This window comes from Eleutherodactylus coqui, chromosome 1, assembly GCF_035609145.1.
Source record: "Eleutherodactylus coqui strain aEleCoq1 chromosome 1, aEleCoq1.hap1, whole genome shotgun sequence".
Lineage (NCBI taxonomy): Eukaryota > Metazoa > Chordata > Amphibia > Anura > Eleutherodactylidae > Eleutherodactylus > Eleutherodactylus coqui.
In genome coordinates, this window is record NC_089837.1 from 494292032 (window position 1) to 494318099 (window position 26068).

Sequence of the window (26068 nt, forward strand, 5' to 3'; positions counted from 1 at the left end):
CCGATGCTTCCTGGCCGTCCTCGCTCTGATTGGTGGAGAGCCTATTGATTCTTCCTTCCTATTGGCTGTTAAATTCAAACGGGTGTTTCCCGCTCCTGAGAGAAGCGTCCTGATTGGCTGCCGCGGCCCTTCCTTTGTGGTGATGCAGATTTGTCAGTATCCGGTTACATCTTTCTTGTTTTTAAGTCTTTTGTTTATTTTTTAGTTTGTTATTTTGTATTTCTCTCGTAATCCGGGCGGGCGGAGAGAAAACACAAGCGGCGATAGTAAGCGGGGAGTGCGGAGGAGAAAGCCGGGGCTTGAGCCTGTCCGTCGTCGTCTTTGGTTTCGGCCTCCTTGCCTCATCCTGTGGGCGGATTGTGTAACGCGAGGTGGAGCGAAAGCGAGGAAGAAATTCTGCGACGGGCGGGCGCTGCACACAGAGAAATACTAAATCCGGAGGCGCCGTCCGGGAGGCAGCGAGCAGAAGAAGACGTCCGCGCTCCGTCTCCAGCTGACTGCGGCCGGAGGATGGCCTCGGCTCTGTACGCCTGCACCAAGTGTAACCAGCGGTACCCGTTCGAGGAGCTCTCCCAGGGGCAGCAGCTCTGCAAGGTCTGTGGGGAGGACGGGAGGCCTAGTGCGGGGGAAGCGCAGGTCACTGAGGACGGCGGCCTGATGGGGGAGGGAGGGCTATGGCGCCCCCTATATATATTAGTGCCCCCTATATATATATTAGTGCCCCCTACTGTACTGATGGCTTCTTGTGCCCTTCAGGCCGCCATTGGATTCGCCAATTCTGCGCTAATTTTGGATGAAATCGCATTATTTTGTCTGTGAAGGTAGCGGCGTGCGGAACGGCGCCAAACGGAATCCATCATAGTTAGGAGGTTCCGTTCAGGCACAATCCATTTACCGCTTGCGCCATTGTTTACCTCCTAGCAGGTCAGTTAGGTCCGACCGAGCGCTAACGAGGCGTACATTCCGAATTTTCCGCGGTCGTTCCGCTGTGGATCTCGCCTTTGCAATAGTCAAACTCCGCCGGCGATCCGTGTCGGGAATTCTGCGTGATTTTGCCCGTGAATAGGAATAAATCCGTGACCGCAGGTTTTATGCGCGGAATTCGCCATGGGAAAATGCATTTAGGATGTTTTTGGCGCGGAATTCGTGGTGGGTTCCGTGCGTCGAGTTTCCTTCCTTGGGAATCCGAGCCACGTTTTTTTTGCGCTTGCGGGAAACAGAAGGGATCCGTCGGTCCCGGATATGGCGTCTTCTTCGGGAAAACCCCAAGCGGATCCGCCGCCCGATAACTGCGGCAGAAATGTGCGCCTCGCGTGGATCTCTGGTGCGCTTCTTAGAGGCGGTACCTGTGCAGAAAAATCGCTGTTGGATTTCGCCATTTGAACGCACTCTTAGGCCGCGCTCACACAAGCGGATCTGAATTGCGGGTTCCGCGATCAGCGTCCGCACAGATAATCCGCGGGCATCGTAAGGCATGAACTTTCAGCGGTTCGCTCAGAAGTGCGAGTAGGAAGTAAAAAAATCGCAGCGTGCTGTATTTTTGCGCGGACGGCCTCCATTGATGAAGTCAGTGGATGCAAGTTTTGCGTCAGATTCCGTAGGGGCGGCTGAAACGCTCGCTACTTCGTAGGACAATGGACGGAACGGCTGCCTGAGAGCGAGGGATGTTTCTTCCGCAGACGATGCGCTGTGCGCCCGCCTACATCAGCGCGGGGGTTTACTCGCATCCGCCATCTCTCGTGACCATTCGCAGTTACTTTCCGTGGACGATCGCGGGTCTGCCGCTGTGGAATCCGACCCGTTGGCGTAAGCCTGGCCTGATAACGGAAAGGTGTTCTACCGTATGAGCCGTGCAGCTGCTGCAGAACCTCCTGAGGAGGAAGAGGGATTTCTGCTTCCTGTTGATTTTAAAGGGGTTGTCTGGAGCTCACCAGTTACCGTCCGCCCGGAGGCTGGGGGCTCCTGCTGGTCGCTGGGGGTCTCCTGCTGGTCGCTGGGGTCTCTTTTCCCCCCGCTGGAGCGCCGTCAGGTCTCTGTTCGTTTCAATGGGGCTGATGGAAATGCCCCGGTCGTACCCCGCCGGTGCCTCTGCTTTGGAAGTGGCTGCCGTACCACTGCTCTAGCGCACGCAGCACCCCGCTAAGTCCTCTCCTCACTGTAGGGGGTGCAGGAACCCCGAGGGGGCCAGAGAGCCCTGTTCACCAGATCGGCCGGGTGTTATGGTGTCACCGACCTTTTAGCGGTCTTCTGAGTGTCCATCGCCATGATGAAATTCTGCGGTCATTCATGGGCTCTGTTGGCGGGGGGCACCACTTGCCCTTTCATCCTTGGGGTCTCGGCGTTGTGCTGGAGATCTGCAGTAAAGGTCAAAACCTGGAAATACACATTTTTAAACCCAAACCTATTCCTCTCTACTAGACGGCGGTGAACATGACTCCTCTTAGGCACCTGACCGAAGACCTCCATGGACCTCCACGTATTGGCGCCTACTAGAGGGGTTGTTGAAGATAACCTCATCTTTCTACGGATGGACTCGCATTAGCGCGTTTACACGCAAAATCTGCGCACAATACGCAGAGAATTCATTTTCATTACTCGTTTTTGCGGGAGAAATAAACGCAGCCTGTTCTGTGTTTGTGCGCATAGAAGGCTCTTCTATAGAATGGACTCGATCCATCCGCACGCGAACTGACCGGTGGGGTGCTGCACGTGTTCACGCTCTTTCAATATACAGGTGTGGAGTCTCCAGCAGGGGGCGCCTGGTACACAGGGTGGTTTGTGCATAGTCTGCCCATGTGCATCTCCTCTTACAGGCGGTCCGCAGAATCCCGTCTTTATTCGTAAGGCGCGCTGCTCTCTGCAAGTTGTTTTGCGCGGTTCACCCGGCCTAACCTCCGCTCTCTATCTTGTTTTCTCCAGGAGTGTCGTATTGCTCATCCGATCGTGAAGTGCACCTACTGCAGATCAGAGTTCCAGCAGGAGAGGTAAGGACGGTTCTGTCTCAAGTTGGATCTCGGGTCATATTGTAGGGGTTTGCGTTATGTCATACGCCCCATTTTCACGAGCCAGTTGCTGCTTGGACGAGTGCTGCTGCCACTGCTAATTCATTTGCGCTCATGTAGAATGTTTAGACAGGCAGATCACCGCTGACAATCACTCACTTGTATGTGAAACGCTGAACGGAAAAGCGTTTAGACGTAACGAGAAGCGAGCGAGCCGGCAACGAAAAATGCACGACGGCTTCACGTTTAGACGCAACGATTATCGTGTAGCTTTAATTTGTGGTAACTAAGTTTGAGCGACAATCGTTACGTGTAATCGGGCCTCTACAAGAGCAGAATCTCTCTTACCGGCGGGAGACCTTTCGAGGTACAGCAAAATAAAGTGCAGAAGGATAAGCGACCCGTGAACAGGCTGCAAACTGTAGATTGTCGTGTTGGGTACGTTGGGGTGCCCACATACGCTTTAAATGTCCGCCGCAAACCTGGGCGGGTTTACGCTGACTGCCAGGCTGCACTTGGGCTTGTCAGTGGAAGTAATGACAAGTTCAGGTGCGGCAGGTAATCAGTGGAGATGGTTTGCATTGTGGATCTGCAGCTTGTGCAGATCATGTTGGAAGGGCATCTCAAAAATGAAGTGTACCCTGGGGAGACCCCTTTAAAGCTCAAGTTGCAATTCCTTGGTATGTTGTTAGAATCTCGCCAGGAGAACGTACCCAGGATAGTAACTGGACACCATAACTGGCAGAGAAATGGTTGAGCAAGTCCTAGGAAGGGCTTCTTCTGCACTTGACTCCCCTCTTATTGTCTGCTGACCTATAGGGGCTGTTAGTATTACTCTGCATCGTCCATATTGGTCAGTAGCCATAGTGCGCAAACTTGTCACCTCACTTATACTTATCACAGCCATATACTACATGAGTCATTGCTGTAAGTACCGGATGCCGCCTACACAGGACAACCTGGTAACACACCTATGGGTTGATTTGCTTGTATATTCACTGACCCAGTTTGTTGTGATGAAAGCCTTGTCCAAGCAAACAATTTGTATTCTAATTGTCACAATGCATCTAAAATGAAGCAACTCTTGAACAGGGGCTCAAAGTGACCCCCTGGTCCTGGACAAACAAAGATGGCTGACGACTAGAGATGAGCGAGTATACTCGCTAAGGCGCATTACTCGAGCGAGTAGTGCCTTAGCCGAGTATCTCCCCGCTCGTCTGTAAAGATTTGGGGCGGGAGATCTCTCTCCCTCGCTCCCCGCCGCAACTCACCTGTCACCGGCGCCGGCCCCCCCGAATCTTTAGAGACGAGCGGGGAGATACTCGGCTAAGGCACTACTCGCTCGAGTAATGTGCCTTAGTGAGTATACTCGCTCATCTCTACTGACTACCTGATGCACACTGTACATTAATGTGTCGGTAGTTGTAGACCCTGCCTGCTGCACTGACTGGCCAATGCCGCTCACATGGGCAGCACTGGCCAATCATAGCAGCCTGTAGTCTATTAGACTAATGATGCAAACTAATGCGCAGTGTGCATCAGGCAGTTAGGAGCAGTCGCTTTAATTAAAAATGTCCCATCAGCTTGTCTCTGCAACTCCTATGTGTCTCCGTTGTAAGGCAAGAATTAAACCCTTTACAGATTGGTCTTGCTGCCTTCCGTTTCTGCTGATTTACAGCCCACAGATGTAGGGGACTGATGCTGATGGAAGAAAATCTGACTGCAAATGTAAACAATTCAGGGTTTGTTTTGTTCTGTTACCATGGTTACACATAGTTCTGCAGAGATCTGTAGATGCAACACGGTAGAAAATTTTTAAGCAAGATGCAATGCAAAGTTACTACTTTTTCATTGCTGATGCTTTGGCGCAATCAAGAGAAAAAATTCGTTTGCAAAAGTGGCCTAGGCTTTTTAAAGGAATATTTCCACCTCTGTACGTTATCCCCCTATCCACGGGATAGGGGATAATTGCTAATGGGTGTGGATTCGACCGCTTGGAACCACAACAATCATGAGATATTGCCACCGGCGCATCCGGCAGTTTTGACAGCAGTGGCCGTGTACATGTCCCACAGCTCCTTCCATCGTTGGCCGTGTACATGTCCCACAGCTCCTTCCATCGTTGGCCGTGTACATGTCCCACAGCTCCTTTCATCGTTGGCCGTGTACATGTCCCACAGCTCCTTTCATCGTTGGCCGTGTACATGTCCCACAGCTCCTTTCATCGTTGGCCGTGTACATGTCCCACAGCTCCTTTCATCGTTGGCCGTGTACATGTCCCACAGCTCCTTTCATCGTTGGCCGTGTACATGTCCCACAGCTCCTTTCATCGTTGGCCGTGTACAGGTCCCACAGCTCCTTTCATCGTTGGCCGTGTACAGGTCCCACAGCTCCTTCCATCGTTGGCCGTGTACATGTCCCACAGCTCCTTCCATCGTTGGCCGTGTACATGTCCCACAGCTCCTTCCATCGTTGGCCGTGTACAGGTCCCACAGCTCCTTCCATCGTTGGCCGTGTACAGGTCCCACAGCTCCTTCCATCGTTGGCCGTGTACAGGTCCCACAGCTCCTTCCATCGTTGGCCGTGTACAGGTCCCACAGCTCCTTCCATCGTTGGCCGTGTACAGGTCCCACAGCTCCTTCCATCGTTGGCCGTGTACAGGTCCCACAGCTCCTTCCATCGTTGGCCGTGTACAGGTCCCACAGCTCCTTCCATCGTTGGCCGTGTACAGGTCCCACAGCTCCTTCCATCGTTGGCCGTGTACAGGTCCCACAGCTCCTTCCATCGTTGGCCGTGTACAGGTCCCACAGCTCCTTCCATCGTTGGCCGTGTACAGGTCCCACAGCTCCTTCCATCGTTGGCCGTGTACAGGTCCCACAGCTCCTTTCATCGGTGAGACTGACAGACGTTGCTGAATGCCTGAGCTCTGCAACCTCCAGTGGTTCCATAAATGGAGCAGCGACTCGCATGCACGGCCTCTGCTGCCATGACTTCAGGACAGCGGGGGGGGGAAATCCAGAGATGGAACGACCTTTTAAGGGCTCTTACTGTGTTTCGTATTCGTCTTTCTTTTATCATAAAGCTGAAGTGCCGATGTTCGCTTTATATACTATTACTGATTTTGTCTGCCTTTTTTTGTCTCTAGCAAAACCAACACTATATGCAAGAAGTGCGCACAAAATGTTAAGCAGTTTGGGACGGTAAGTTGCACTTTAGTTTACATTTACTCGTGTGGACGACCTCTAAATCCTGAATTTCTAGGCGGTTCATAATTAGTATTCTCTTCAGAAATGACGACATTGTTGTCCCCCAATCACCTGTGTATAGGGGACAACAACATCTCACCAGAATACCCCTCATTATTTGTGCAGAATAACTTAAGCAACTATCAGCATTCATCTGCTGTACAGCTTCTTGAAGATCATCTGTGTATATCTGATTGAAGCAAATGGCTGAGGGTTTTCCCCTTTGCACACCGTGTAATTCTGCTTGCATTAATATGTTGGGCTGTGTTCAGGGGTTCCAGGGGTTCTGTTGTAAATGACAGAAACCGGACAGAGTGCATTATAGTCAATTGGTTCTATCCAGCGCCGCTGGTCCCTGTGCTTTTCACATGTCTGGCACGCCATTTTTGCTTTTCTGTTTCATAATGCAACAGTAGAACAGAAACGTGAGCCGTAACTTATCATCCGAAATCTAAATAACCTTTTGTTTTACGGTTTCCCCTCTTTCTACTCTGCAGCCCAAGCCTTGTCAGTACTGTAACATTATAGCAGCGTTCATCGGCACCAAGTGTCAACGCTGCACCAACTCAGAGAAAAAATACGGACCTCCACAAACCTGCGAACAATGCAAACAGCAATGCGCTTTTGACCGGAAGGAAGAAGGCAGAAGGAAGGTATGATCTGTGGAAAACCTACAATAATGCCATGTGGTTCTCGTGGGTTTTGGTTTTGCAAACGTTCTAATCTGCTGACTTCTTCCAGGTTGATGGGAAGTTGCTGTGTTGGCTTTGCACGCTCTCCTACAAGAGGGTCCTCCAGAAGACTAAAGAGCAGCGGAAAAGTTTGGGCTCCACCCATTCTAATTCTTCATCCTCTTCTCTTACTGAGAAAGATCAGCATCATTCTAAACACCACCACCACCATCATCATCACCACCACCACAGGCATAGCGGCAGCCACCACAAGTAAGTATCACCGTGGGTTACAGGTTTCATTTTAGAGAGATTTTACTATATTCCATTGTGCAGTAATATATTAAAGGGGTTGTCTTCCAATTTTTCAACTAATGACCTACTCTCTGAAAAGGTCATCAGACCGGGGTCCACCGCTCTGGATCTCCCATCAATCAGCTGATCTTCCAGCCCGCTGTCCAGTGCAGCAGATGGGAAGGAAGTGGGACTACTGGCTTCACTTCTATTAAAATCAATGGGAGTTCCGCGCTGCTATTCCACTTCCTGTTACTGACCTTGGTTTCAATGGCAGTGAAGCCATCGTGCCCACTTCCTCCCATGTCTGCTAATGACTGTATTCGGCCCACTGTCCATTGTTGATGGATGAGGATCCCGAAAACCCCTTTAACTTGTGTAACCTACAGAACTTTAGAAGATTTATGCCTGTAGATTACAGGCTCGTTATACTATCATCCATAGTCCCATTATCAAGACTACACAATGCAGCCGTGTGCTGATTTAGTTTCTTGGAGCATGAAGGGGCTTCTTCTCTGTCATTGGGGGATGCAGTAAAGGCCCTTTTACATGCAACGATTATCGCTCAAAATTCGTTCAAACAGCCGATAGTGAGCGGTAATGGTTACGTGTAAACATGAGCAATCATGCATTTTTTTGTTCATTATTCGTTCATCGCTGACTTTTAGTCCGCATAAAAACCATTGTTTGGCTGTTTGCTTTTCGATTGGTTTAAATGACAATCATTCAGCGATTCGTGGGGAGGGGTTATCATTAGGCGGGGCGTACTTGCTTGTGTCCAAAAAGGCACAGCGATTTGGCTGTCGGGACAAAGCAACTATTTTATACGCGCCCTCCTAAGATTCCACTATTGGCTGGTAAATCATCGGCTGTTCTGACGTACTGCAGAAGCTACAAAGAGCATCGAAAATGCATTAAAGGGGTTGTCCCGCGAAACAAAGTTGGGGTATACACTTCTGTATGGCCATATTAATGCACTTTGTAATGTACATCGTGCATTAATTATGAGCCATACAGAAGTTATTCACTTACCTGTTCCGTTGCTAGCGTCCCCGTCTCCATGGTGCCGTCTAATTTCAGCGTCTAATCTCCCGATTAGACGCGCTTGCGCAGTCCGGTCTTCTCCGTGTTGAATGGGGCTGCTCGTGCTGGAGAGCTGCTCCTCGTAGTTCCGCCACGTCACGTGTGCCGATTCCAGCCAATCAGGAGGCTGGAATCGGCAATGGACCGCACAGAAGCCCTGCGGTCCACCGAGGGTGAAGATCCCGGCGGCCATCTTCACAAGGTAAGTAAGAAGTCACCGGAGCGCGGGGATTCAGGTAAGTACTATCCGGTTTTTTTTTTTCAACACATGGATCGGGTTTGTCTCGCGCCGAACGGGGGGGCTATTGAAAAAAAAAACCCGTTTCGGCACGGGACAACCCCTTTAATCATCTTGTACTTCGCATGCTACATTGAGGGTTTTTCTTTTGGGCAGCAGTTGGTTTCGCTACTTCTTCCGACTAAAGATTTGTGTTAGTAAACTCTTCAAATGTCAATTCACAAAACTCCATGTTTTCTATTTACTCAAACCACCTACTGATTCTTTCACCATGCTGATTCAGAGAACACCCAAACCAGACACCTAGAGATTCTTGAGAAAGGCCAATATGGCTGAAACGTCACCGTTTTTGTATGTCATGGAAGAATAAAACTTTTCTATGGGTTAGCACTAGACTTGAGCGAACATACTCTGCCGAGCTTGATGCTCGTTCGAGTATTAGCGTACTCGATGGTGCTCGTTACTCGAACGAGCATCAAGCCGTGTTCGACCCCGCCCCAGTTTTTGGCTCCTCTCCGTCGTGATGTCCCTGTTTTGGCCCCTGCCCACGCAGCGCGCATCATTGGCAAATTGGCTGGCTGGCGAGGGAGAGAGACTAGGGAAAAGAAAAAAAGCTCGGCACCCGGCGTCCCACACACCAAAATGCTCAAGTCTCCCATTGTAGTCAATGGGGTTCGTTACTCGAGTAGAGCTCTCGAATTTTACGAAAAGCTCGAATAACGCAGACTCAAGCATTTGGGTGCTCGCTCATCTCTAATTAGCACCCTTGCATGCTGCCAAAGTATTCCTTTACTTTTGTGGATACTTTCCAGGAGTGGGATTCGGTCTCCTGAATATTTTGGCTGTTGCCTCTATTGGCCCAACCCAGATTAGGGTTTATATTGGTGCTGCTGACGCAATTTCCTGTGTTATACCTAGATATTCTTTCGTCAGGCGCTCTGCGATTATATTGCAAGAGTCCGATGACTCCACAGAGGGAGCGCACGCCCTCTGAACACTTCACATGCCGTGATCTACATAGATCAGCGAGGATCTCTGCTCCGATGCACCCCCACTGTTGTAGGGGAAGGCCAGCTATCAGTGACGGCCAGCTCCCGCTGCCAGATAGTGTGGGATCTCTTCTGATCTTGTGCTATCCTCACGGGTTACTGTATGCCCTGTTTCGCTTTGTACATACCTGCCAGGGTGTACAGTTACAGTACAGTAAAGCAAAACCATCGTTCGTTTTCGTCCGTTTGAACACATTTTGAGCAATCGTTGCGTCTAAAAGGGCCTTAAGACCTTGGGTGTACCTGCTACCACTAGGAGGTGGACACCGAAGCATAAGATTGCTCATGCCTCCCACCACCTATACCCCTCCTGCAGGCACTGAGCTAAATCCGTTTTAGCTTAGTGTCGGTAGTACACAGACCACCACTGCAGGTCTTCAATTACAATTTTTATTTCCCCCTCCCTCTTTAAGTTGGGAATACAGGGCTGGTACCAGATCACCCTGCTTCCCTACACGAGAAGGGAAAACTAAGTGCCTCTAACCTCTGCGTTGCCTGTCCTACCTCCAGAAGAAAAGAAGGCACAGACAAGTCCTATCTTCTCGGTGACCTGTCAGCTAAAGGGTCCACCCTAATGTGGTGAGCTCTTGGCCAGAGCACTTTCTCACCAGGGGGAGGTGAGTCAGAGGTGGACACTGCTGGGCTCTTACTATCCAGGCCAAGCTCCTTATCTTAGAAAGGAAGTATCCCAGGCTAGGTAAGTATGGTAACTTTCCTCCTTTACATCCTCCATCTGGGACACGTAGTATTTCCTTACCTCCAGGGCAGCTATCTGGTGAGATCTGCCTCGGCCTCCTCAATCTTCAAACTCTTTAGAGCAACACTCTACCATGGCCTCCCCTCCTTCCCACACCTTTTCTGGGGAGAGGGCTCCGAGCTAGCAGCACCTCCCCTGCAAGCTTGCACTCCTAACTTAGGTCCTGGCTTTTCAGGTCTACGCAGGCTGACGCACATGGGCAGTTGGCCTGGTCCTCAGCCCAGGTCCCTCCATCACCACAGAGAAATAGCCATCTGAGACTGACTCCCAGATCTCCCTCTGCGGACAGAGTCCCCAGGAGCTGTCTAGCAGTCATTCATGGGATTCTTGATCTTCTGTCCTTAGGGCTGTCGTCCTCTCCGCCTTGCCTATCCCCTGCACCAAAGGCCATAGGAAGCCTTTAGAGAAGGACCAATCCATTACTCACTTTGTTCCAGACAGAGTGCCTCTGCATGACCTCGGCCCCCGTCCCCGGTGTATGATAGACATTGATAACCCATACTGCTTTCATTTATATATGGAGGTCAGTTCTCCCCTCCATTAGCCTATCTTGGGATCAGGAAACTGACATTGGTGAACCCTTTCACATGAGACCCACTGTTCAGCCCCCACCGGGCTCTTATCCGGAGTGGTAGGTTTTAGGTCTGTTAAAATGGAACTACAAGGATGTATATTTTCTCTTTAGTAGCACTCTTTAGTAGATATTGCTTTTTTATTAAAAACATGATGGGTAATAATTAAATTTGTGTTTTTCTTTCTGTTTTAGAATAAGTAGTCTAAGCCCTGAAGGAGACCAGGGAATTTGGAAGCAAAGGTACGTGCAATCGTACAATACTGAGGAGGGATACTGCAACAATACAGATCAGGAATGAGTTCTTTAATGTCTTTAAAGTTTTTTGTTTTTTTTTCTTTTCTTATTTTGTTTTAACCAAGAGGGAAATGTAAAGGAAGGACCTAAACTTCCCCTTCCTGCTGGATTCCTTTCTGGCTTCGGCTCAGCACTCTGCATCGCAAACTGTATCTGTGATCGTGACGTTTAAAGGAGGGTTATTTCATTTATGGGATGGGTAAAAACTGGTAGATGTATAGAGGACTGACCGCTGAGACTTCCACTGATCCCAAGAACAGGGGTCCCATTTCTCTGGTTCACTTTGTTGCGGCCCCCACAGCGAGGAGAAGACTGAATGGAGTGCAGGTCGCACTTGTGTAGTGCCAGTCCAATAATTTTCAGTGAGACTTCGGGAGATAGCAGAGTGCAAAGTGTTCATCTATTTCCGTCAGCCAATTAAAATTAATGGAGTGGCGGCCGCACATGCATAACCTGCACTCCATCCAATGACCTCCCTGCCGTTGGGCGAAGTCATCTGAAAGTGAGGAGCAATGCGGAAATGGGACACCTTGTTCTCACGATGGGTGCTGGGTCCCAGGGGTTGGACCCTCACTGATGTATCCGTTTTAACTAGAGATGAGCGAGCGTACTCGGAAAAGCACTACTCGCTCGAGTAATTTGCTTTATCCGAGTATCGCTGTGCTCGTCCCTGAAGATTCGGGTGCCGGCACGGAGCGGGGAGAGCGGGGAGGAACGGAGGGGAGATCTTTCTCTCCCTCTCTCCCGCCCGCTCTCCCCTGCTCCCCGCTGCGACTCACCTGTCAGCTGCGGCGGCACCCGAATCTTCAGGGACGAGCACAGCGATACTCGGATAAAGCACATTACTCGAGCGAGTAGTGCTTTTCCGAGTACGCTCGCTCATCTCTAGTTTTAACCTATCCAGTGGATGGGAGAAAATTTGAAAAAAGGAAGAAAAAAAACTGCATTAAGCAGAAGATCCGTTCAAATTGGTTGTCCCATCTCAAAATTTTAACCCCGTCACTGGGCTGAAGTTATGGCAGTAGATGCCATTCATGCACGCTGATGCTCCATTCATTTCAGTGGGACCTCTGAGCAGCAGCGGATCTGGGCTATCTCTGGTGGTCCTACTGAAGTAAATGTGCGACCACCGCTGTCAAGACTTCAGGATGTGTCAGGAAAGATCTCGTGGTTTATTGAGGTCTTGGCAATCAGACCCTTACCAATAAGTAAGATGTTCTGTGGCTAGGGTATGACTTGTTGAGTTGGGAATATCCTTTTAAAGTTGTGCCCAGTGGGTGACCCACATGCAAAGCGCAGTGTATTTGATGCCAGTCCATTCATTTTAATGAATCCATGTACTACAAAATTTTCCTTGCTGTAGGGGAAATCTTTAGCCACAAAAAGCTAATCATGGGGGATTTCAGCTGCACGACTTGCAGCAATCCACCGATGGGACTGCTTGCTTTTAGAACTTTGACCTGTTGGGACAGTACTGTTTTAAAGCAACCCTCTGGGCAAGCAAAAATGACCATACTGCTTCTCTGACTACCTGATGCAGACTGTACATTTGTACGCATCATTAGTCTAAGGCACTATTCCAGCTTTGATTGACCAGCCCTGCCCATGTGAGCAGCATGTAGTGTCTTAGACACCCCGCCGCCCCCCTGCATGGTGCTCGGTCGAATAATCAGTTACTCGACAAGACCGATGCTCGATCGAGCATCAGCCTTAAACGAGCGTGCTCGCTCTTCTCTACACAGCATACATTAGGTAGCCAGAGAAGTGGTTCGGCCATCTCTGTTTCTCCAGGCCTGGAGGATAGATTTTTAAGACTGAGTTTCTGATGTTCATCATGGAGGTCAGTGAGCTTTATGGGCTTTTCTTATTGCAGTCATAAATCTACTACAGCAATTCAGAATGAAACTCCAAAGAAAAAGCCCAAATTGGAATCCAAGCCATCCAATGGAGACAGGTATGTGTATTAAAAGTAAGAGTATGTGATCTTGTATAGTACCGTTCTGCATGTATATTCAGAGTTCTTTACTTAAGGAGTCTTTAAAGTGCGCTGCTACTTTTGGAGGTGGTGGATGCACCGGCAACCCGTTAAACAGCCCTTCTAACCTTCCACATTTCTTAAGACATATGGACAGGGGCTGGTCCTGAATTGTTGAACCTTAAAGGGAATGTCCAGGACATTTATGAACTTTTATTATCGATGACCTATTCTCAGGCTAGGCCATCAATAGTTGATCAGCTGGAGTCCGTCACTCGGGACCCTGGCCGATCAGCTGATTGTGTGCCTGCTGCCAGAGCCACAAATACACAGCGGAAGTCTCTACTCCAATCTCTGTGAAGTGTCTGCGGCGATTGTAACTGCAAACACAGCTCCCGTTAATTTCAATGAGAGCTGCACTTGCAATTACAAGCGCCGGCCAACTCACAGAGGTTGGAGTAGAGACTTCCGCTCCGACCCCTGTGTAATTGCAGTTCTGTCAGTGGGCGCACAATCAACTGATCTGGACCCCAGCCGATCAACTATTGGATGACCTCTCCTGAGGATAAGTGATCAATAGTATTCTCCCTGGATAACCCCTTTTAAGCTGCCTATAGTCTTTCATTTTGCCAACTGAATCGCTACTTCCCATTCTACCACTAGGGATTCAGTTTGTATGCTTTTTATATGGTACCTATGGGCCCAAGTAGGAGTTCTGGACAAGTGTTTAAGGATCAGGCTCTTTGAAAGTGGCTCCAAAAAATTGTTGCATCCTTAGGTCCAAAATAGGCCATGTCAATAAACCTTTAAAGGCACTTTTCAACTTTTTGAGCTTTTCTTACCCCATGTTTGAATTTCCCCAAGGTATTTTTCCTCTTATTTACCAAAAATGTAAAATGTGAAAATTAATCTGCGCTTCTCCAAGTGTTCAGGCGTACTAGACCATGCCCGCTGTTTTGGTCCTTGATCTTTGCGGTTTATGGATTTTAGTTGTGCCCACTGCTGCTAGGAACTCTTTGTAAAGCCGCTTACATTTGCACTGTGAGATTCTGCTCTGTAAATTTATGCTCACATTACAGAAATCGTATTCTTTTTGATATTACAATAAATATTTAAATTCCAGCATGTATTATTTTAGTAGTTCGATCAATCAGTCGACGGACACTGGTGGTACAGACAACTTTGTCCTTATCAGTCAGTTAAAAGAGGAAGTCATGTCGCTGAAACGGCTCTTGCAGCAAAGAGATCAGACGATTCTGGAAAAAGATAAAAAGGTAAGTGATCTGCTCAAGATGACAATCTGTTCGGTTGTTACAGATTGCACGTTCACACTGCTTAGTAATTCCTACAGACACATTATTTATTCTTTGTGGTGCATTCAAAAAAGACATGCGGTTTTGTCGCAGACCACCATTGCGGTAAAGCATTTATTTGCTGTGCCTCCTTAACGGTGCGCAGTCTCATGAAACTTTGTCTGAGATATTACTTTGGAGAAGTGCATTTCCAACTGAATGTTAATTCCTAATCCATTATCCTGATTGCCCTGTGCATCATGGGGATCTTCTGTATGATGCATGGTGACCTCCGTTTTTTGCATTTGACCCTTTCTGCACCCCAATCAATACAGATCTCCCTTCTAACAAAGGGAGGCTTCTTTCGTCTCTTCACAACCAGCCAAAAAAAGCCATTTACACAGGGCTAGCTGTCCGGCAAACGATGCCCGGCAGCTCGTCCCAGTGATGCTTACTCCTATGCTGTTACACGGCAGCGAGAAGCAAATGATTTCTCATTCGTTCTTGCAATCGTTGGCCGTGCCTGCAATGAACAATTGTCGTTTAAAAAAATAAATAAAAAATTTGTTGGATCATGTGAATTTGGCTGATAACTAGTGATGAGCGAGCATACTCTCTAAGGCACATTACTCGAGCGAGCATTGCCCTTAGCGAGTACCTGCCCGCTCAAGAGAAAAGTTTGGCAGTGGGGAGGAATGGAGGGGAGCTCCCTCCTGCTGACTGGCGCAACTCACCTGTCACCCGCTCCGGCAGCCGAACCTTCTCTGCCGAGCGGGGGGGGGGATACTCGCTAAGGACAATGCTCGATCGAGTAATTGTCCTTAGCGAGTATGCTCGCTCATCTCTACTGATAACCATTCCATGTAAAAGGGACCTAAATCTGTGTTGCTAGCACCTTTTGCAACCAGGCTTATAAAACAGCCTCAAAACCCTGTCTGATATCGGCTCTGTGCTACAGCGCTGTATTTCTATGTCTGTTTCACTGTGTTTTTATGTTGTTTTTGCAGAATTAGAAAGGAGCATCGCTCTTCGATAGAGGACCAGTGATTTCCCCTCCTTTTTTATATAGTTTAATTTTATAAGATGATGAGGATTTCCTTTTTGAGTCTGATCTTTTTCTTTTCCCTCAGCTTACAGAACTCAAAGCAGATTTCCAGTATCAAGAGAACAATTTGAGGACGAAGATGAATGGCATGGAGAAGGCTCACAAAGAGTCTGTGGAGCAGTTGCAGGTAGGGACTGTACCCCACATGGTATGCAACTGAGAAATTGTTTATTGGCCGCCTTGTTTCAGCTCACTGAAATATAACGACTAATGAGCGACTTCTCACTCAGTATAAATAGACAGTTGTTCACAGATGAGCGACTGCCTGTTCGCTGTGAATGGAGGGGGATAACCGGAAGAGATTTGACGTGCTCCAACTGTGTTCACTGCACAACTATTGCTCCTGTCTGAAAGCACAAGAGCGATAGACGTCAACAGACGTGTAAAAGCACCCTTAGGACAGGTTCTCACTGGGTGTTTGTGTGAGCCAATCTTTCATTTTATTTCTAAAAGGATTTGCAATGATCTGTAGACTTTCACTTGATACTTCGTTACATGTTGCTGCCCATGGTCACTTAGATTTTACTGATCACAATCTCTGCATTTTATTTTATCACTAGCAGGTCCAATTTATATGCACTTGTATACAGGACCTTTTGATGCATGTAAGAGGGGTGCTGGGATACTTCAGTGAATGGAGGTTCACTAAATTATCCACAAAGTCCAATGAACCAACTCAGTCCATATCATTTAAGTACCTATCTTTTGGCTCCAACCCCTGCTTAGTGGCCAGAGCTTGTAAGTGCAGGCACGGCTATCATTAAAATCAACTGTTGTGTCTGCAATTACAAGCGACAGCCACTATACAGGGATGGGAGCCAATTGCTTTCGCTCCCACCCCTGTTTATTGCTGCTCTGATCAGCCAGGGTTGATGAACCCCAGTCTGTCAACTATTGTGTTGGAAAACCCCTTTTATGGGTTGTTAAAGGGGTTGTCCCGCAACAGGAGAAAAAAAAATTGCTTTACAACCGCTGCATGGACGTGGTTCCACGTAGCAGTCCTCTCTCCATGCGGTGACTGCTATGTGGAACCGTACCCTGATGTGGGAAATGTAAGACTGAGCAAAGAGCACCAATGTGTGAATTCCTCTGATTACACTGATATCTTGCGGCTGCCTATACAAGGCCTGAGGACCTGCAGGGGTCACATAGGCTTATGTCTAACCAGCCGCTAGCAATGTGCCATCGTGCACCTGATGATTGTGATCTCATGGTTCACCCTCTGCATCATCTGCATCTTTTTTTTATATTTTAATTTATTTCTTATTTCATCTTTTTAGGGCAAAAATCGGGAATTGCTGAAGCAGGTCGCAGCTTTATCGAAGGGTAAAAAATTTGACAAAAGCGGCAGCATCCTGACCTCTCCTTGAGGGCCTGTCTAGCTTGGAGGACTCAGTGTGTTTTTTTTTATTTTTATTTTATTCTGTGAAGCCCTTAAAAATGATCTAGTAACAAGGGAATCTTTTTAGCCTTTTGTTTTTATAGTTATTTACCGGACTTATTAATCACATAGATAAAAAAAAAAACAAAAAAAAAAAACACAACTTCAACTGGCTTGAAGACATCTGGTTATTTCTGCAGAACACCTCAGTACAGCAGCGCCATTTTGAGAAATGCGTATGGCAATAAATGTAAGAAACTCTGAACCAGCAGCTGGCCTTGTTTTATTAGGCAGCTCATATTTGTAGTGAGCGCTTCACCTCTGCTGTGACACATACATAACCGCGGCATTTATTTTTAGTTTTTTGTCTTACAACATTATGACGGAATTATTGCTGGTGCTTTAAACCCCCGCCCGACCCTCCTGCTGACAAGACGAATATCGTTCCGTTAATTAGTGTATAAAACGTCTTTCCACAAAAAAAAGTAGAAAATATATAATTCTAAGGGTATGTTCACACGTGGTGGAATTGTTGCGGCATTCTCCTCTTGCAGCTGATGAAATCCGTAGCGGAAAATTGAGCATGCTGCTAATATAAAAATGTATCATGGAGCTTCAATGTATTTTTGCTGCAGGTGTCATTTATTGCAATGAGTGAAATCTGCAGAAAAATTCGTAACGAGGTCAAGTGGTGATTTTTTTTTTTTTTTATTTATTTTTTTTCTGCTGAAAAGTTTCATTTTGTGCGCACGTATCCGAAGTTCTTATAAAGTATTCACTCTTATCGGGTTGTATCTCTCTCAGGGAAAGCAGCTGTAAAACCACTCGTGTTGACCCTTTCAGCTCCCTCAGGGGTTTTTGCGGGTCTGTCTGACTCTGAAGTAACTGTCTAGTTAGTTGGAAGGCAAGATGTAGACCGGCACTTACTTTATTACCAAGGAAAAGAGTGGTCGTCCCATCTTCGGAAAACTGCAGCGATGGTCGTAGTGGTTGCCGGCCAGCTATCCCAGAAACTGGTCATATATAGGATAAATTATTTCAAAATTGGGCAAAGGATCATCCAAGGATTTATTGAATGCCCACCTATTACAACATGTTAATTAATATTCTGTGCTGATTTTAACTTTTGACTTGTGGTAGTCCAAGCGCAATTCTACAGATACAAAGCTCCAAATCTTCTGATTTAGATGGTAAAAGTTTTTTTTTTACTTTTAGACTATTGATTGTAGTGTTATTGCTTATATACACGACTGCTTATTCTGAATAGACACCTGAAGTTTAAATACATTACATCTGATCCTAATATGACTTGTATCTTACATTTATCAGCTTTTTCCTCTGCAGGCTGCATCTCTAATTCTCAGTCTTCCCAGAGCTGGTATTTACAGAGAAGAGGCGATTCTGCTTCCCTGCTTGTGTGTCGGCACAAGCAGCAGCCATATGCAGGCCATAATGCAGTAGTACTGAGCAGTGTAGATGTGAATCTAGTAGCTGTGAGACAGTAAATTACTATTGGCTGCAACATTCTAGCTGTGTGTTCCTGCTTTTCTCACATGGGTAAAATCCCTAAAAAGTGTCTGGTCCCTAATGGGTTTTAATAAGTGTAAATATAAAAACTGCTGCTCTGGATTCCTACATGGGGTAACCCCTGTAATTCATAATCTTGTCCCACCAGGACAAGCTCAACCCCGTAATGAACACCCATGCGCTTTTGACAGAAGTATAGTAGTATATTATAAGAATGATTAAAAAAATGGTGATTATTAAAGTTCTCTAGTGAGGCAAAAAAAAGTAAATATAAAAATGTCAAAACTGCACCTTTCCCCCTATTTAGTAGGTAAAAACATAATCGCAAATCTGGTATCGCAATGTAAGTAATAACCCAAAGAAGAAAGGGTCGGTGCATTATTTAACCCGCATGATGGGAAAAATAAAATACAAACATGTCGAAATTAGTCAATCTTTTCATACAAAAAAAACAGAATAGAAAACCATCAAAACATTCTATGTATCAACACCTGAAACTATAAAGTACGAAACGCCGCGTAGATCTCCGGTGATGGGAAAATAAAAATGCTACGGCTCTTGGGATGCAGCGAAACAAAAGCAAAACAAGAAAAGTACAATGTACAAAAATAGTAAAACATAAACTGAATCGTGCCGACGCAAAGGATAGTGTTACCAGATTATTAACGCAAAAAACAATGAAGTCTTTGTTTTTATTTGTTTGGTTTTTTTTGAGTTTTTTTTTTGTTTGTTTGTTTTCCCAATACCCCTAAAAAGAAAAATCGGGCTTTACAACACATTATATGTACCCCAAAATGTAATTAAAAAGTACAACTTTTTAATGACATTATCATGGCTGAGATGTCCTGTCGAGCATCTACACCCAACCGGTCTTTCCTTACAAAAACACCCTAATCGGGGAATTTGGAGCTTTGTATCAGAAAAGGAAAGAAATGCAAATAGAGTTTATGAAATCGGTAAAGAATTCTGCATCTATTTTGGTCTTGCGTGAACATTCACATTAAAGTGTCTGTCTGCAACTTCACACATAGTAAAGGTTATCAGATTAGTAGGGGTCTGACTCCCCTCGCCCCTTACGATCAACTCCTTAAACGGAGCGGGGTGCTTGGGCGAGTGCTACAGCCTCCTCGTTGTGCAGCGGCTGGGCCTGGTATTTGCAGCTCCGTCACAATCGCTCGAGTGTGACGGAGCTGCAGAAAGGCCATCTGGCCGATGACCGTGATGCCGCAGGTCTAAGGGGCCGCAGCACTTCTCTTCCAAGCACTGCCGCCCCTTTTACAGCTGACGGTGGGGATGCCGGGAGTGGGACCCCAGTGATCTGTTAGGTATAAATCATTAATATCCCAGATTACCCCTTTTAAGGAAAATTAAAAAAAAAAACTGTTGTGTAGAAGATCTATCATGTCTTTGTAGTAGTTCGTAATTTCATACCAGAATGACAACAATTCCTCCTTTTTTCCTCTTTTGTACAGTGCCTGCGAGGAAAAAAAAAGTGTGATTTTTGTAAGATCTGTTGTGGATTTTTACTTGCAAGTGCCTTTGGTGTACCTTTTTAATTTATAGGAGCGTTGAGGGAGTCATGTACATAGAAACCTTTGTCTGTATTGAAATACTGTTTTAATTTTTGTACAGAAAACTTTTAAGTAGAAAAATCTAGCGATCAGGCGTTATTTAACCTCTCTTGTGCCAAAGGGCCAGGGAAAGCATTGCTCCAAGTCAGGCATTGTAGCCCTCCTCATAGGTGAATGTGATCAGGACTAGATAACGGAGTCTAACCTCACTGTTGCCTGCACTGGGTAACTTGCAGAGTCTATCTTTTTTTTTTTTTTTTTCTATTACTTTTTTTCCGTTTTGGCTGTAATACGCCAGTACGTTTGTAGGACCTGAAATTTGCACCCCTGTGAGATTAGAAAAACGTGGTGCCCCAACCAAAAAAATTAGCGCCACACCTCTCCCTCCTGTCTGGTATTGCAGATCCGTGTCATTGAAGTGAATGGGACTGAGCTGCAATACCACACACAACCTGTGGACAGGGGCGGCGCCTTCTTTTTTTTAAATTTTTTTTTTAAAGAAAGCAGTTAAGTTTTTCTAGCCCTGGACTATACCTTCTAACGGGTTTTCTGGCACTAAGATAGGTCATCGGTATCCATTAGGAGGAGATCCGCCTAGGAACAGTGCCAATCAGCTGTTTGAAGAGGTTTTGGCGCTCAGGTGAGTGTCGCAGCCTCTACTTAGGCCCCATAATGAAAGAACGTGAGGTCACTGAACTAAGGGCTGTTCAGTCGTATTCGGGTGACTGGGATTGAGCTGCCGTACCGGGCACTGCCACTATGACAAGTACAGCACTGTGCCTCGTATGCAGTAAAGGCCCGAGCGCTGCAACGTCTTCAAACAGCTGAGCAGCAGAATCCCACCGATCTGATAGTAATGATCTATCCTCGGGATAGGTCAGCAATATTCAAGTCCAAACCCCTTTTAAATCACTTTAGATATTACTTCAGTAATACTATGGGTGTCCGGTTGTCACATTTTGTAATATGGATACTAAAATGCAGCCAAGTTCTGGCCATGTGATCACGCCATATAGTGCAAAAATGTCTCCACTGTAACTAGAAGTCCCTTTTCCGTGGAGCCATCTAATAGCTGTGTCTTGGGGAGACTCGGGCTATGGCAAGTATAGTTACCTCTTCAGCTCTTGCTGGGGATGTCACACAGCTTTCCCAGAATCCTGATGAGCGAATAAGTCTACAACGACATATTGCACTGTTCAGGATTACTTTTAGTCCAATGTAGAAAGCCGGATGACAAAACTTAAGCGGCCTTGACACCTTCAACAACTGTCAGACGAAGAATCAATCATCCGACAGTTGTTTCCCTCAGCCGTATACTTAAAGGTCCGGCTTGGCCAAACCTCCGTGTGTGTAGGGGTGTATTCCTCAGCCAGACGGCTCTGGCTCTAGCTTAGCATGTCCCGGGGAACAAAAGGATCGGGCATCGACAAAACGTCCCCAAGCCCTCTCTACCCTCCGACCTAATCTGTCTGGGAAAGTTGGGCTGCTCCCATACACATCATTCGTCCAGCGCTCCAATTTCGGTAGGTTCGAACCGCTGAAGTCTGTGCATGGGGGGCATTTAGTTGCCAGTACTTTGACGACCACCTGAGGCTTTATAGTTACAGGTGAAGTTATTGTTGGGGGTCAAATGAACGTCATCTTTGTGTGTGTGTTGTATTATAAGAAGTATTATTTTTTTTATAGACCTCTTTTGCGTTTTCTTCATGCTGTATCCTTTTGGAACGATGTAAGACTATTATGTGAAGAAAAAAAAATTAATTAAATTGCAGCATGAAAACTTGTGGTGTGTGATAAATGTTAAGGTGTAATCGTGTTACTATTGGGTTTGGTGCATGAGGCGGCCATACTGTATTACTGGACCCCCCCCCCCCCCTATTTAATATCCAGCATATAGTTAGGAGGACTGCATAGTCTCAGGCGGAATGCATGTACAGAGCTGGCCATGATCGGAGGGTTATGTACATAGGATCCGCACTGTGTTCATTAGGGTATGTTTACATGGAGTCTGGGATCCACTGGGCAACTTCAGTGTTCCCCTATGGGCAAAAATAAGTTGCAAGGAAGTGTTTTGATATAATTTTTTTTTTAATTAAGAGGTTTGCAAATTTTCTTTCCATAGAGAAGATGCCTAGGAGTTGCTGCAAAGCAGAGATTTTTCATTGTCACCAATGACTGTCACCATTACAACCCTAGCCTTAAAGGGGCTGTAGCAAACATTTACTAATTAAAAACAACTAATTACAAGAGCAGGCGTCCAAAAAGTTGCCAAATGAATGGAGCCGTGGTAGAGCAAAGCACACTACAACTCCATTCATTTCAATGGGGGCATTTCCATGCACAGTACTACTTCATTCATTTCAGTGGGACTCCATTCATTTCAATAGGGATCATTGATCACTAGTAGGGTGATCAATGAATGGGACGGGTTGCCAGGGGAGGTGGTGAGTTCTCCTTCAATAGAAGTGTTCAAACAAAGGCTGGACAGACATCTGTCTGAGATGATTTAGGGATCCTGCTCTGAGCAGGGGGTTGGACCCGATGACCCTGGAGGTCCCTTCCAACTCTATGATTCTATGACTGTCAGAGATAAGAAAATACAAGTTCTCCCTGTCAGTACCGTAAGGGTGACTGGAGTAGCAGCACTCATGTTTGACTGTTGCTTCTTGTATTCTGGGACATTCCAGACTCCGGTTCTTATGATTATTGGGAGTCCCAGCGATCGGACTCCTACTGATCAGATACTTGCCCTCTAGCCTGTGGATAGTGGATAACTTTAAGGGTATGGTCACACCGGGCAGAAATGCTGTGGCAAAATTCACTGAAGTACAAGCCATATGGATGAGATTTTAAACGATCATGTCCCTGTGGCATGGGGAAAAAGCTTCACGGAATTGACACATGCCGTGGATTTTGATGTCAGAATTTCACGCTTTCAAACAAGAGGGTGAAATCTGCACTCGGTGGTGCGGCAGAGAATCCTCCGTGCAGGACCAATACCCTAAATATTGGCACAGCGCTCTTTAACCCCTTGAGTGGCACGCCTGGAAATTTTCCGGGACGGGCTCCACTGCTCATAGTGACATAGCCCGGAAGATTTCCGGGCTATGTATCACTATGGGAGCTGCAGAGCACAATGCCACAAGCTGTGGCAGTGTGCTCTGCCTGCACAGTCCCACAGAGAACAAAGCAAGGGCTTTGAAAAACCAGCAGAAGATATTGCCGATATGCTGGCAATCTCCTGCTTTGTTTACAGGTTGCCATAGAGACCATCGGCTTGTCAGAAGCAAGCCGATAGTCTCTGTGGCAGGGAGAGCTAGTGCTTGGCTGTCAGGGGACAGCTAGGTACTAGCTCTTACAGCAGAGATCAGAGAAAACCTCCGATCTCTGCTGTGTTAACCCTTTACATGCGGCAGTCTATGTGACTGCAGCATGTAAAGGGCTGTCACTGCAGCATGTAAAGGGCTGTCACCATCGGACCCCCGGAATGTGATCAGGGGTCCTGATGGGTCCCTGTGGAAGTCCCCTAAAGAGACAAAAAAAAAAATTATAAAAAAAATAAAAAAAACACTTGTCTCCCTTTACTTTGTAAAAAATCAAAAATACAATCACACATGTGGTATCCATGCGTCGTAATGACCCAGAGAAGGAAGTTAATAGATTATTTAACCCCTTAATGACATGGCCCCTTTTTTTCTTTTTTCCCCATTTCTTCCCCCCCCCCCCCCCCCCTGTTTAAAAAATCACAACTTGTCCCGCAAAAAACAAGCCCTTATATGGCCATGTCAATGGAAAAATGAAAAAGTTATGGTTCTTGAGACGCAACTGCAAAATTGGTTGAAATTTAATGATTAGACCATTTTAAAAAACCTGCCCTGGTGGGCACGACAGGGTGGTAGGAAACCTGCCACTCAAGGGGTTAAAGGTGATCTCAGCAAAAGGGCCATAAGAACAGAGCCTTTCCATGAAAAGGAGATGCGTTTCTTAGAACTGTCACAATTGAGGATCTTTTAACAAATATTTAAATGTTTTCTGGGACGTTAAAAAAAATAAATAAATAAAATTAAGACTTAACATGAATAAAGAAAAAAAAAAAAGTAAATATGCGCCTATCCTGGCTGCAGCGCTGGAGCCCTCCGTACGGAACCTGGAAGAAGTGGCGAGAGGTCACAAGCTGTACATTGTGCCTGTGACCGCTCAGCCACTTACAGGGCTTTAGTGGCCATAAAAGCATTACCGCTTAAGCCTGTGACTGGCTGAGAGGTCATAGGCCCAATGTACGGCTCGTGACCTCCCAACGCTTCTTCACGGTTCCATTCAGTGGTTACTGGGGCTTCAGCACGGGATGAGCAGCTGTCTGCATAGGCGCTTATTCAGTTTTTATTTAATCCGTTTTTTTTTTTTGTTTTGTTTTTTTTATAAACCCATTTTAGGACTAGGCACTGTAAGTATACGGCACCTGGCGGTATGTAAAATTACATCGGGGATTGAAGCCTCCTGCTTTTTGCAATCAATCAGAGGCAGGAGAGGCTGTCGGCTGATAACCCGCAGGAAAAGGCAGGAGGGGTTTTTAACCCTTTCTGCCTTCCCCAAGTACACCGTGCTCAATGAGTGCTGTGTACTAAAGTGAAAGGGGTCACTTGACTGCGGGGATTTCCTGCTATAGCAGAGCTTCAGGGTCATACTAGACCCTGACCAGCTCTGCCAGTGACTAATGTCCCTACAGGGGATGTTTTTCCCTGTACCTGGGGCTCCTATGACACTTTTTTCCACTGTAGCTTGAGCATCCAAATAATTTAAAAAAAAAACAAAGAAAAAAAAAAAATGAATGTGCTCCAGGAGGTCTTATGACATCATGGGGGACACTGATAGTAAAAATTAATTACTTAAACAAAATTACAGAACAAAACAAATATATATATCCCAAAGCTGATGCCAACCAAAACCGTCTTTACATGCACCCTGTAATCCAAAACAATACATATTATGTATCAAAATGAAGAATCCGTTCCCATACTTTATTTTAGTGTAAATTAAAAAAAAAAATAACTAGAAATGTTTAAAAAAAATTCATTTATTTTTTTTTTTTAGCTTTTTACCCCCCCCCCCCCAATAAAACAAAAACTAAAAAAAAGTCAGTGAAAAAGAGGTTAAAAAATTTGCCCTATGTGTCATGAAAAAAACTGCAGCAAAAATAATTTTGGTAGCTAAAGGAAAAATAATAGGGCAGTAAAACCACCACATGGGTAAAATCCTGGTCCTTAAGGGGTTAAAGTCCTGGAAAAACATTTTAAAGTTAAAGGCTACAATTTATGACAGTCTGAAATGAATTATATGCAACAGATATGCATTGGATGAAAGCTACCAATTTACTAACATGGGTGTACAAGGCCTCTGTCCTAGTTGTAATGATGGCTGTACGAGGCCTCTGTCCTAGTTGTAATGATGGCGGCTGTACGAGGCCTCTGTCCTAGTTGTAATGATGGCGGCTGTACGAGGCCTCTGTCCTAGTTGTAATGATGGCGGCTGTACGAGGCCTCTGTCCTAGTTGTAATGATGGCGGCTGTACGAGGCCTCTGTCCTAGTTGTAATGATGGCGGCTGTACGAGGCCTCTGTACTAGTTGTAATGATGGCTGTACGAGGCCTCTGTACTAGTTGTAATGATGGCTGTACGAGGCCTCTGTCCTGGTTGTAATGATGGGTGTACGAGGCCTCTGTACTAGTTGTAATGATGGCTTACGAGGCCTCTGTCCTGGTTGTAATCCTGGGTGTACGAGGCCTCTGTCCTGGTTGTAATCCTGGGTGTACGAGGCCTCTGTCCTAGTTGTAATCCTGGGTGTACAAGGCCCCTGTGCTGGTTGTAATGATGGGTGTACAAGGCCTCTGTCCTAGTTGTAATGATGGCTTTACAAGGCCCCTGTGCTAGTTGTAATCCAGGGTGTGCAAGGCCTCTGTGCTAGTTGTAATCCAGGGTGTGCAAGGCCTCTGTGCTAGTTGTAATCCTGGGTG

At 46.4% G+C, this 26068-nt stretch overlaps 1 protein-coding gene across 2 annotated transcripts; it reads left to right on the forward strand.

Moving 5' to 3' along the window:
• Window positions 1-127: 127 nt before the first annotated feature.
• FAM76B (family with sequence similarity 76 member B) lies at window positions 128-23764 on the forward strand. 2 transcript variants are annotated; one of them, XM_066586681.1, is made up of 10 exons: window positions 128-594; window positions 2920-2984; window positions 6148-6202; window positions 6745-6900; window positions 6989-7191; window positions 11106-11153; window positions 13081-13161; window positions 14306-14456; window positions 15605-15706; window positions 16860-23764. In XM_066586681.1, the coding sequence occupies exons 1-10, from the start codon at window positions 511-513 to the stop codon at window positions 16947-16949; spliced, it is 1035 nt and encodes a 344-aa protein (XP_066442778.1). In that variant the 5' UTR covers window positions 128-510; the 3' UTR covers window positions 16950-23764. The 2 variants fall into 2 exon arrangements, with proteins under 2 accessions (XP_066442778.1, XP_066442786.1); XM_066586689.1 differs by having other exon boundaries at window positions 14321-14456.
• Window positions 23765-26068: the final 2304 nt, after the last annotated feature.

Coding starts and splice junctions, on each gene's coding strand:
- FAM76B (XM_066586681.1), top strand. CDS start 511: ATGGCCTCGGCTCTGTACGCCTGCACCAAGTGTAACCAGCGGTACCCG. Junction 6,203..6,744: donor ATGTTAAGCAGTTTGGGACG/GTAAGTTGCACT, acceptor TCTACTCTGCAG/CCCAAGCCTTGTCAGTACTG. Junction 15,707..16,859: donor AGTCTGTGGAGCAGTTGCAG/GTAGGGACTGTA, acceptor TCATCTTTTTAG/GGCAAAAATCGGGAATTGCT.